Source organism: Phacochoerus africanus, chromosome 13, assembly GCF_016906955.1.
Source record: "Phacochoerus africanus isolate WHEZ1 chromosome 13, ROS_Pafr_v1, whole genome shotgun sequence".
Lineage (NCBI taxonomy): Eukaryota > Metazoa > Chordata > Mammalia > Artiodactyla > Suidae > Phacochoerus > Phacochoerus africanus.
This window is the reverse complement of record NC_062556.1, coordinates 14,338,957-14,351,224: the sequence shown is the minus strand read 5'-3', so window position 1 is coordinate 14,351,224 and position 12,268 is coordinate 14,338,957. Positions and strand designations below refer to the sequence as shown.

Here is a 12,268-nt window from a genome sequence, read left to right as displayed (position 1 = left end):
CTTTGTGCCAGTAGCATACAGTTTTGATGATTGTTGCTTTGTAGTGTAGTCTCAAGTCCGGGAGCCTGATTCCTCCAGCTCCATTTTTCTTTTTCAGGATATCTTTGGCTATTCTGGTTCTTTTGTGCTTCCACACAAACTTGAAAGTATTTTGTTCAAGTTCTGTGAAAAATGTCCTTGGTAATTTGATAGGGATTGCATTGAATCTGTAGGTTGCCTTGGGTAATACATTCATTTTGATAATACTAACTCCTCCAATCCACGAGCACAGTATATCTTTCCATCTATTTGTGTCATATTTGATTTCTTTCATCAGTGTCTTATAGTTTTCAGAGTACAAGTCTTTTGTCTCTTTAGGTAGGTTTACTCCTAGGTATTTTATTCTTTTGCATGCGATGGTAAATGGGATTGCTTCCCTAATTTCTTTTTCTGCTCTTTCATTGTTAGTGTATAGAAATGCCGTCGATTTCTGTGTATTAATTTTGTATCCTGCGACTCTGCCAAATTTGTGGGTGAGCTCTAACAGTTTTCTGGTAGAGTCTTTAGGGTTCTCTAGGTATAGTATCATGTCATCTGCAAATAGGGATAGTTTTACTTCTTCTTTTCCAATTTGCATTCCTTTTATTTCTTTTATTTCTCTGACTGCTGTGGCTAGGACTTCCAAAACTATGTTGAAGAGTAGTGACAAGAGCGAACATCCTTGTCTTGTTCCTGATCTCAGCGGGAATTCTTTCAGCTTTTCACCATTGAGAATGATGTTTGCTGTGGGTTTGTTATATATGTGGCCTTTATTATGTTGAGGTAGGTTCCCGCTATGCCCACTCTCTGAAGGGTTTTTATCAGAAATGGGTGTTGGATTTTGTCAGAGGCTTTTTCCGCATCTATTGAGAGGATCATATGGTTTTTATTCTTCAGTTTGTTAATGTGATGTATCGCACTGAAGGATTTGTGGGTATTGAAGAACCCTTGCATCACTGGGATAAATTCCACTTGATCATGATGTACAATCCTTTTAATGTATTGTTGGATGCGGTTTGCTAGTATTTTGTTGAGGATTTTTGCATCAATGTTCATCAGTGAAATTGGCCTGTGGTTTTCTTTTTTTGTGGTATCTTTGTCTGGCTTTGGTGTCAGGGTGATGGTGGCCTCATAGAATGAGTTTGAGCATATCCCTTCCTCTGCAATTTTTTGAAAAAGTTTCAGAAGGAGAGGTGTTAGCTCTTCTTTAAATGTTTGATAGAATCCTCCTGTGAAGCCATCTGGTCCTGGACTTATGTTTATTGGAAGTTTTTTAATCACAGTTTCAATTTCAGTTCTTGTGACTGGTCCATTCATCTTTTCTATTTCATCTTGGTTTAGTCTTGGAAGACTGTACTTTTCTAAGGATTTGTCCATTTCTTCTAGGTTTTCCATTTTATTGGCATATAGTTGCATATAGTAGTCTCTTATGATCCTTTGTATTTCTGTGATTTCATTTCTAATTTTATTGATTTGAGTCCTCTCTTTTTTTTGATAAGTCTGGCTAAGGGTTTATCAATTTTTTTTTTTCTGCTGTACAGCATGGGGATCAAGTTACTCTTACATGTGTACATTTTTTCCCACCCTTTGTTCTGTTGCAATAAGGGTTTATCAATTTTGTTGATCTTTTCAAAGAACCAGCTTTTCATTTCATTGATCTTTTCTATGGTTTTCTTTGTTTCTATTTCATTGATTTCTGCTCTGATCTTTATGATTTCTTTCCTTCTACTAACTTTAGGTCTTGTCTGTTCTCTCTCAAGGTGCATTAGATGTAAAGTTAGCTTGTTTATTTGAGCTTTTTCTTGTTTCCTGAGGTTGGCTTGTATTGCTATAAACTTTTCTCTTAGAACAGCTCTTGCTGCATCCCATAGGTTTTGGAGTGTCGTATCTTTGTTGTCATTTGCTGCTAGGCATTTTTTAATTTCCTCTTTGATTTCTTCAGTGATCCATTGGTTGTTTAGTAGCATGTTGTTTAGTCTCCACGTGTTTGTGTTTTTTGCAGTTTTTTTCTTGTTGTTGATTTCCAGTCATATAGCGTTGTGGTTGGAAAAGATGCTTGATATGATTTCAATTTTCTTAAAGTTACCGAGGTTGGATTTGTAGCCCAGGATGTGATCAATTTTAGAGAATGATCCATGTGCACTTGAGAAGAATGTGTATTCCATTGCTTCTGGATGGAATGTCCTATAAATATCTATTAAGTCCTTCTGGTTTAATGCTTCATTCAGGGCCTGTGTTTCCTTGTTGATTTTCTGTCTGTGATGTCCGTTGTTACCTCTCCTTTTTCATTTCTAAGTTTATTGATTTGAGTCCTCTCTCTCTTTTTCCATTGCTGTAAGTGGTGTGTTAAAGTCCCCCACTATTATTGTGTTATTGCTGATTTGTCCTTTTAAGGTTGTTAGCAGTTGCCTTATATATTGTGGTGAACCTATGTTGGGTGCATAGATACTTAAAATTGTTATATCCTATTCTTGGATTGATCCTTTGATCATTAGGTAGTGACCTTACTTGTCCCTTAAAATATTCATTTTAAAGTCTATTTTGTCTGATATGCATATGGCTCCTCCAGCTTTCTTTTGATCCCCATTTGCATGAAATATTTACTTTCATCCTCTCACTTTTAATTTGTATGTGTCTCTAGAAGTGAAGTGGGTCTCTCTTTTTTTTTTGCTATTTCTTGGGCTGCTCCCGTGGCATATGGAGAGTCCCAGGCTAGGGGTCCTATCGGAGCTGTAGCCACCGGCCAACGCCAGAGCCACAGCAACGCGGGATCCGAGCCGTGTCTGCAACCTACACCACAGCTCACGGCAATGCCGGATCGTTAACCCACTGAGCAAGGGCAGGGACCAAACCCGCAACCTCATGGTTCCTAGTCGGATTCGTTAACCACTGCGCCACGACGGGAACTCCTGAAGTGGGTCTCTTGAAGACAGCATATATATGGTGGGTCTTGTTTTTGTATCCATTCAGCCAGTCTATGTCTTTTGGTTGGGGCGTTTAGTCCATTAACATTTAAGGTAATTATTGATATGTATGTTCTTATTGCCATTTTATGAGTTGCTTTGGATTTGTTTTTGCTGCTCTTTTTTCTTTCCTTCTTCTCTTGTTCTTTTCTGCCTATAGAAGTTCCTTTAGTATTTGTTGTAAGGCTGGGTTAGTGTTGCTGAATTCTCTCAGCTTTTGCTTATCTGTGAAGGTTTTGATTTCTCCTTCAAATCTGAATGAGAGCCTTGCTGGGTAGAGTAATCTTGGTTGGAGGTTTTTTCCTTTCATCACGTTAAGTATATCATGCCACTCCCTTCTGGCCTGCAGAGTTTCTGCTGAAAAATCTGCTGATAACCTTATCGGGGTTCCCTTGTATGTTACTTGTTTCTTTTCCCTAGCTGCTTTCAAGATTTTCTCTTTGTCTTTAATTTTGGTCAGTTTGATTAATGTGTGTCTCGGTGTGTTCCTCCTTGGGTTTATTTTATAGGGTACTCGTTGTGCTTCCTGGATGTGAGCGAGTGGTTCCTTTCCCATGTTAGGGAAGTTTGGGGCTATTATCTCTTGGAATATGTTTTCTGTCCCCTTCTCTCTCTCTTCTCCTTCTGGCACCCATGTAATACGGATGTTGTTGCGTTTCACGTTGTCCCAGAGTTCTCTGAGACTCTCTTCATTTCTTTTCAATCTTTCTTTCTCTTCTGTTCCACATCCGTAATTTCCACTAATCTGTCCTCCACCTTGCTTATTCGTTCTTCTTCTGCCTCCTGTATTCTGCTGTGAGGTGCCTCTACTGAATTTTTTATTTCAGTTATTGTATTTTGTATCTCTTCTTGTTTAAGTTTTATATCTTGTATCTCTTTGGTTAGTGTTTCCTGTAAGTTATCCATCTTTGCCTCCAGTTTATTTCCAGTGTCTTGCATCATCTTCAGCATCTACAGTCTAAAGTCTTTTTCCTGGAGGCTGAGAATCTCCTCATCACTTAGCTGATTTTCTGGGGTTTTTCCTTTCTCCCTCATCTGAGTCATATAGTTCTGTCTTTTCATTTTTATAGGTTTTTGGTGTGGTGACCTTTTTATAGATAATAGAGCTGTCGCCTCTCTTACTTCTGGTGTCTGCCCCCCTTGTGGCTGAAGTCGGTATGGGGGCTTGCTGTAGGCTTCCTGATGGGAGGGGCTGATGCCTGCCCCCTGGTAGGTGGAGCCGATTCTAATCCCTCTGGTGGGTGGGGCTTAGTCTCTGGATGGGATTAGAGGCAGCTGTGTGCTGAGGGGTTTTTAGGCAGCCTGTTTACTGAGGGGTGGGGCTGTGATCCCACCTGGATTGTTGTTTGCCCTGGGGCTTCTCAGCAGCTGACTGACAGGTGGGGCCAGATTTTCCCAAAATGGCCACCTCCAGAGAAAGGCAACTGCTGAATATTCCCAAGAGCTGTGCCTTCAATGTCCTTCCCTCACAACAAGCCACATTCACCCCTGTTTTCCCAGGATGTCCTCCAAGAACTGCAGTCGGGTTTGACCCAGATTCCCATGGAGACTTTGCTTTGCCCTGGGACCCAGTGCATGTGAAAGTCTGTGTGTGCCTTTTAAGAATGGGGTCTCCATTTACCCCAGTCCCGTGGAGCTCCTGTGCACAAGCCCCACTGGCCTTCAATGCCAGATGCTCCAGGGGCTCTTTCTCCCAGTGCTAGATCCCCACACGTGGGAGTTTGATGTGGGGCTCAGAACTCTCACTCCTGTAGGTGAGTCTCTGTGAACCAGTTAGTTTCCAGTCTGTGCGACTTCCCACCCTGGAGGTAGGGGGTTGTTTATATCACGTAATCGCCCCTCCTACATCTTGATGTGGCTTCCTCTGTCTTCCGGAGTAGGATATCTTTTTTAAGGTTTCCGGTCCATTTGGGTGGGGATTGCTCAGCTTTTAGTTGTGAATTTTGTTGTTTTTAGGAGAGAAGTTGAGCTCCAGTCCTTCTATTCCACATATATATATATATATATATATATATATATATTTTTTTTTTTTTTTTGGTCTTTTTGCTATTTCTTGGGCTGCTCCCGTGGCATATGGAGGTTCCCAGGCTAGGGGTCAAATCGGAGCTGTAGCCACTGGCCTACGCCAGAGGCACAGCAACGTGGGATCCGAGCCACATCTGCAACCTACACCATAGCTCATGGCAATGCCAGATCCTTAACCCACTGAGCAAGGATCAACCACAACCTCATGGTTCCTAGTCGAATTTGTTAACCACAGTGCCACAATGGGAACTCCCCTCTTCCACCATCTTAATCCCATCCAATGGTATTGTGTTTTTAATTTCAAATACACCTTGCTGATTGTTGGTACAGAGGAAGTGATTGACTTTTGTATGTTACCTTTGTATCATTGCTATAATCACTTATTAGTCCCAGGAGTTTTTTTGGTGGATTCTTTTAGCATTTTATCCTTCATATGGATCTCCTCCTTAGAGTGTCCCCTTTGCAGAAACTGTATCTGTATTTAGGACTAAATCTATATTTTGAGTTTTTTCTAAGGCCTTTCATTATGCATATGAGTTTGGATGATTTAAATCAGAATTAATACCTTTATCTTTCCTTAAATCACAACTAATACCTTCATATTTCCTATCTTCATTGCTTTCATTCCTCTTTTTCTTCAGCCATGAGAATGAACATCAGTGGGAGACGAGGCTTCTGTCTTCTCAGCTAGCCATAGACATAGGTATTGAGGTCCTTCTGAAATGCACACAACTAGTCTTGCTTTTTTCCATCTCCAGGAAACGTTGAGTACTTGTTAGCATTCCATTTCAGTGAGTAGAACATTTCTAATGAGTATTTCAATTTCACTTTGGTACACCAGGAACACACACCCTGGGAGAAACAACAGAGCCTCCTGTAAAATCATCCTGATCTGTGCCTGCTTTCTCTCCCTCTCTTGTGTTCCTAGGTAAGTGTGAAATCGGCTGGGCCTACTACTGCACGGGAGCAGGTGCTGCAGCCGCCATGCTGCTATGCACGTGGCTGGCTTGTTTCTCAGGCAAGAAACAGAAGCAGTACCCATACTGAGATGGAGCCACCAAGAGCCAGCGGGGGAGAAGACGAGCCAAAGGGGCTAGGAGGGACCGAAGCAGTCAGCTACTTTCAAAAGGTGGAATAGTGGTTCTACACCATACAGCACTCATGAAATAAAACCCAGTGGGATCAGAAACGTTATACTATGTGGAAGGGTTGGGCAAGACTTTTGAAAGAAATGTAGAGCATGGAATGGTAGAGAAAAATGGACCAAAGGCTAAAAATATTGCAGGGTGTCGGATATTTCTATTCTACAGAATATTGTTAATGTAGAACACATACATACACATGACAAATCTATATATGCAAACAAGGAATTTTTTTTTTAAGGATGATGACTCAGACTCAAAAGGGCTAGTAGAAACAGTATTATGTTAGGAAGCAGGGTAACCCACAGACGTTCCCTGTAGGTCATGGCACTTCTGAAAGCACACGAGCACATACAGACATACACATCCACACACATGCCATACACAAACTATGTTGTTGCACAGATTATACAAGAGTTTAGTGGTGCATTACTCCTCTATCTTCCTTTTAATACCCATTTAAACTACAGTATTATCACTTTGTAAAGCATACATTAAACCTAATAAATGGACCCACAGGCCACTCTTTCAGTATTTTGTATATCCTGCACAAACTTTATGCCCTCAACACGTCTTCGGTGTTTACGTGGACCTTTAGAATTAAGCCTTTGTATTTCAATATTATTCAAAAATATGCAATATTTCTCTGAGTAGCTTCTGCTATGATATTCTTTTGAAGTAAAGGGGCAACTTTCTGGCCTCTGTAGGAGAGAATTCAGTTGAAGATGTGACAGTAACGAGAGACATGTTCGGGTCATTAGATCTTGTTTCCTTTTGTCCATTATTGTCCTGTGCTGTACCACATTTATTCCAATATCCATTTTGTAAAAAATTTAAAAGTGCTATTTTGTTTGTATCTGAAAATCTCTGTGAATAAATTCTCTCTTTGATCAATAGGTAAATGTGTCAGAGACTGTTAATTCAGTTACGGAGTTTGTTTCTGCAATTTCCTACATGTAACCTTTCAACTTCCAACAGTCTGGTGAATTTTCTGTTTTAGGTTAAGGCCTCCCGTTCCCCCTCTAGTCATCCAACCAGGTGGTATTCTCTATACAGAAGGTATTAAAAGTGAGTAAGACAACTCCTGCTTTCAACTTAAAGCCTTTGCAACCAGCATGCAAACTGCCTGTTCATCGCACTTAAATCATGATCAGATCCTTATGAGAGAAGAATTTCAAGTCTAGTCTGGATAAAGTTTGAGAATATGGGCAACAGGGAGGCGTGGATGAAGGCAGCAAGAACCAGGTCCCAGTTCAGTCTCCAGGGGTGATGACAGTGGTCACTAGCTGCTGGGGACATGCTGCTTCTCTCCTTTCTACGTGGGGCTGCATTACCTCCATGCTTCTGTGCCAGGGGCAATTTCCTACCGCCATCTTTCAGGGATCTTGGCCATTGGGAAAGATACTGTCACTGCTCTTCCCAGCATAAAGCCTTGACTAGAAAGAAGGATTTGGACCCTTCCATGACCTCCTAACAAAACCAGCTCTTTCAAAAGCAAAGATTGGATACTGGATATGTTCTTTAATTAGGCAATGCTGAGTAAGCATCGAATCCTTAAAGCTTCAGTTTCAATTCATTTCTAAATGGTATGCTTTTTTTCATATGTGGCGATTGAGCATTTGGGCTGTTTATACAGGTCACTATGTTTTCTATACATATTTATCAATTTAAACTTAAATACCTGAACAGCAAGCTTGCTTCTGGCACTTTTAACCATCCAGGGCCAGGATTCATGTGTCCCTGAAAAAAACAACACAAGACTTTTGGCCACTAACATTCTGGACTTTCTGAGGCTTTGTTGCTATGGAAAAAATCACTCTGCTCTCAAATGTTTATTCATCATGCACTGAATGCCATTTGATTGTGTCTCATTGTCCACTGAGCAGGGGCTTCTCCACTCAGTGGTTTCCTGCCAGGAGAAGAAGATTGCACTTGGCTTCCTCAATTAGCCCATCATTTTCATGTATTGCTGGTGCTTTTCAAATTTTTTAAACTACACCTTCCTGTCAGAAGAGTATTATGACTTCTTAGCTCCCATGATGAAGTTAAAATTCTCAATGGAATTCATTAAGGTCTAATTTCTTAAACAGATTTAATGATAACATTGTCATTTTATGGAAGCATATGGTTTTAAACATTAGTAACCTCACTAGAATAAAAATGATCACTCTGACATGGTAAAGACCACTGGCTAACCCTTATATCTCAAGTCCTTATGAGTCATATTAATTTTATGGTTCAGGATGTCCCAGCATTTGATAAGGAGCGTCTGATGTATTAAGAATTATATAAAAAATACTCACATGCACTGTTTTTCAAATGAAAATCAGGATTCATAGATTAATAATCTTAACAATAACAATAATAATAAAATCTGTGAGGAGTTCCCTGGTGGCTCAGCAGGTTAAGGATCTGGTGTTGTCACTGCAATGGCATGGGTTTGATCCCTGGCTGGCCTGGGAATTTCCTCATGCTGTGGGCATGGCCAAATAATAATACTAATAGTAATAATAATAATGATAATACCCTGACACCTATAGTCAATTAATCTTTGACAAAGGAGACAAGAGCATGATATGAGAAAAAGAAAGTCTATTCAGCAAGAATTGCTGGGAAACCTGGATAGCAGCATGCAAAGCATTGAAATTAGAACACACCCTCACACCATGCACAAAAATAAACTCAAAATGGCTGAAAGACTTAAATGTAAACAAGACACCATCAAACTCCTGGAAGAGAACATAGGCAAAACATTCTCTGACATCAACCTCGTGAATATTTTCTCAGGTCAATCTCCCAAGGCAACAGAAGTAACAGCAAAAATAAACCAGTGGGACCTAATCAAACGGAAAAGTTTTTGCACAACAAAGGAAACCAAAAAGAAAACAAAAAGACAACTTACAGAATGGGAAAAAATAGTTTCAAACGATGCAATGGACAAGGGCTTCATCTCTAGAATATATAAGCAACTTATACAATTCAACAGCAAAAAAGCCAATCACCCAATGGAAAAATGGGCAAAAGACCTGAATAGACTGTTCTCCAAGGAAGAGATACAGATGGCCAACAAGCGCAAGAAAAAATGCTCAGCATCGCTGATTACAAGAGAAATGCAAATCAAAACTACCATGAGATACCACCTCACACCAGTCAGAATGGCCATCATTAGTAAGTCCACAAATAACAAGTGCTGGAGAGGTTGTGGAGAAAAGGGAACCCTCCTGCACTGTTGGTGGGAATGTAAACTGGTACAGCCACTATGGAGAACAGTTTGGAGATACATTAGAAATCTATACATAGAACTACCATATTGATCCCACAATCCCACTCCTGGGCATATATCCGGATAAAACTTTCCCTGAAAAAGACACATGCACCCACATGTTCACTGCAACTCTATTCACAATAGTCAAGACATGGAAACAACCCAAATGTCCATTGACAGATGATTGGATTAGGAAGATGTGGTATATATACACAATGGAATACTACTCAGCCATAAAAAAGAACAACATAATGCCATCTGCAGCAACATGGATGGAACTAGAGAATCTCATACTGAGTGAAGTAAGTCAGAAAGAGAAAGCCAAATACCATATGCTATCACTTATATCTGGAATCTAATATATGTCACAAAGGAACCTTTCCACAGAAAAGAAAATCATGGACTTGGAGAAAAGACTTGTGGCTTCCTGGGGGGAGAGGGAGGGAGTGGGAGGGATCAGGAGCTTGGGGTTAACGGATGCAAACTATTGCTCTTGGAATGGATTTACAATGGGATCCTGCTGTGTAGCATTGAGAACTATGTCTAGATACTTACATTGCAACACAACAATGGGAGGAAAAAGTATGTATACATGTATGTGTAACTTGGTCCCCATACTGTACAGCAGAAAAAATTTTTAAAAAATTAAAAATAATAATAATATCTGTGGAAAGTATATATTCACAGGCTAGCTACTTACTAACATATATATAAAGGTCCAAAACAGCTCTATTTCACAACCTCATAAAGCTTTCATTGCTTATACATGTTGCAAAGTAAAGTGGGGAGTTTTCCTTGTTTTTAAGAAGAGAAAATGGTATATACAGAAGTTTATTGGAGTTCCCATCATGGCTCAGTGGTTAACGAATCCGACTAGGAACCATGAGGTTGTGGGTTCGATCCCTGCCCTTGCTCAGTGGGTTAAGGATCTGGCGTTGCCATGAGCTGTGGTGTAGGTTGCAGACATGGCTCGGATCCTGCGTTGCTGTGGCTGCGTAGGCTGGTGGCTACAGCTATGATTCGACCCCTCACCTGGGAACCTCCATATGCCATGGGAGCAGCCCAAGAAATGGCAAAAAGACAAAAAAAAAAAATAAGTTTATCGATGAAATTGAATTGACTCTTCCAATTTGCAACATATTTATCTGTGTATCTGGGTAACAGATAAATCTTGAGCTCCTGCTACTTGCTGGCTTTTTTACTAGACAGAAAGCACTCTATAAAGTGCAACCCTTGCTCTCAAGTTGGTCCCAGGCTTGTGGGGGAAAAGGAACAAGAATATCAGTGATTACACATCCCATGATGTTAATTAACTCTCAAAGACAAGGAGAAAGTTCCTTCCAGGTAAAAAATCCTGTACAGATAAATTTAAAAGACATAAAGACATCATTAAGAAAATGAAAAGGTAAGCCAAAGACTAGAAAAGTTACAAATCTGGCAAAGAAGTTATCTTTAGCACACATGAAGAACTCCCAAATGAATATAAAAAGGCAATTCAATTTTAACACATAAATGGAATATTTTACAAAAGCAGATATACAAATGCCAATAATCACATTGAAAAGGTGCTTCTACATCCTTGGTCAAGAAGAATACGAAACTCAGAGCCACAATGAAGTACCATTTAACATGCTACAATGACTAAAGTTAAACAATTTACAACACCAAACATTGCCAACTATGGATTTAGGCAGTTTTTATTAAGTTAACCATAGTAATTCCTCTCCTAGGTATTTATGAAAAAAAAATCTATGTGCACAAAAAGACTGCATTAAAGTGTTTGAAGTTGATAATAACCCCAGACTAGAAACAACTAAAAGGTCTGCCAATACATAAAGAAACTGGTATATTTAAACAGTGGAATACCACTTGGCAATGAAAATGAATGAATTTCTTTCTTTTCTTTTTTTATTTTTTCCTTTTTAGAGCCACATATGGAAGTTCTTGGGCTACGGGCCTTATCAGAGCTGCAGCTGAGGCCTACAGCACAGCCACAGCAATACCAACTCCGAGCCGCATCTGCAGCCTATGTCACAGCTTGTGGTGATACCTAATCCTTAACCCACTGAGTGAGGCCAGAGATCAAACCCACATCCTCATGGAGACTATGTCTGGTTCTTAACCCACTGAGCCACAAGGGGAACTCTTAAGAATGAATTTCTAGTATACACGATGACATAGATGAATCTCACAGACATTATGTAGTGCATTATGTAGATGCTTTATAACCTTGATTGCAGTGATTGCATGGATGTACACATAATGTCCAAACTCATCAAATCATATATATTGAATATAGTCAGGTTTTGTATATCATTCATACCTTATTAAATTGCAAAAAAAGGAAAAGCCTAACTGTGAAGAGAAGAAAGAGGAAATTCATTCAACATTTTTGTTAATACCAAAATGATCTTGGGAAAAACTGTTTTTGCAGCCCTTGGTGATGGAGTGAATTTGTTAGAACATCAAATGTGCAGGCATCTCTCTTTGATTGGGGCTTACTCTCATCATGTGGAGTGGGAAACCCAAAAGCGCTTTCCTGGGCAGTTCCCACTGTGGTGCAGCGGGATCAGCAGTGTCTCTGAAGCACTGGAATGCAGGTTTGATCCCCAGCCTGGCACAGTGGGTTAAGGATCCAGTGTTGCCCACAGCTCCAGCATACGTTGCAACTGCAGCTTGGATCTGAACCCTGGCCCAGAAACTCATGTGCCGCTGGGCAGCCAAAAAAAAAAAAAAAAAAAGAAGAAAAAAAACCCAACAAAACATAGGGAGAGAGAGAACCTTCTTGGAAATGAGAGCATAGGATCGTTATACCAGTTTCCAACAAGTGCACATGAGTGAAAAGAAACTGTCAT

At 40.1% G+C, this 12,268-nt stretch overlaps 2 protein-coding genes across 6 annotated transcripts in view; one reads left to right on the top strand and one right to left on the bottom strand.

The window, feature by feature from the left end:
- LHFPL6 (LHFPL tetraspan subfamily member 6) overlaps positions 1 to 7,044 on the top strand; it is a 256,317-nt gene extending 249,273 nt beyond the window's left edge. For all 3 annotated transcript variants that reach the window (XM_047755863.1, XM_047755865.1, XM_047755862.1), the window contains one exon: positions 5,935 to 7,044. In XM_047755863.1, coding sequence (XP_047611819.1) covers positions 5,935 to 6,053 — 119 coding nt within the window. In that variant the 3' untranslated portion in view covers positions 6,054 to 7,044. The remainder of the gene's footprint in view (positions 1 to 5,934) is intronic.
- NHLRC3 (NHL repeat containing 3) overlaps positions 1 to 12,268 on the bottom strand; it is a 164,706-nt gene that overhangs the window by 24,779 nt on the left and 127,659 nt on the right. For 2 of the 3 annotated variants that reach the window (XR_007131390.1, XR_007131391.1), the window contains exon 9: positions 7,830 to 7,888. The gene's annotated coding sequence lies outside the window, so the exon portion shown is untranslated. Of the gene's footprint in view, positions 1 to 5,301; positions 5,859 to 7,829; positions 7,889 to 12,268 lie in introns of those variants that run through there. The other variant, XR_007131389.1, reaches the window with a different exon arrangement.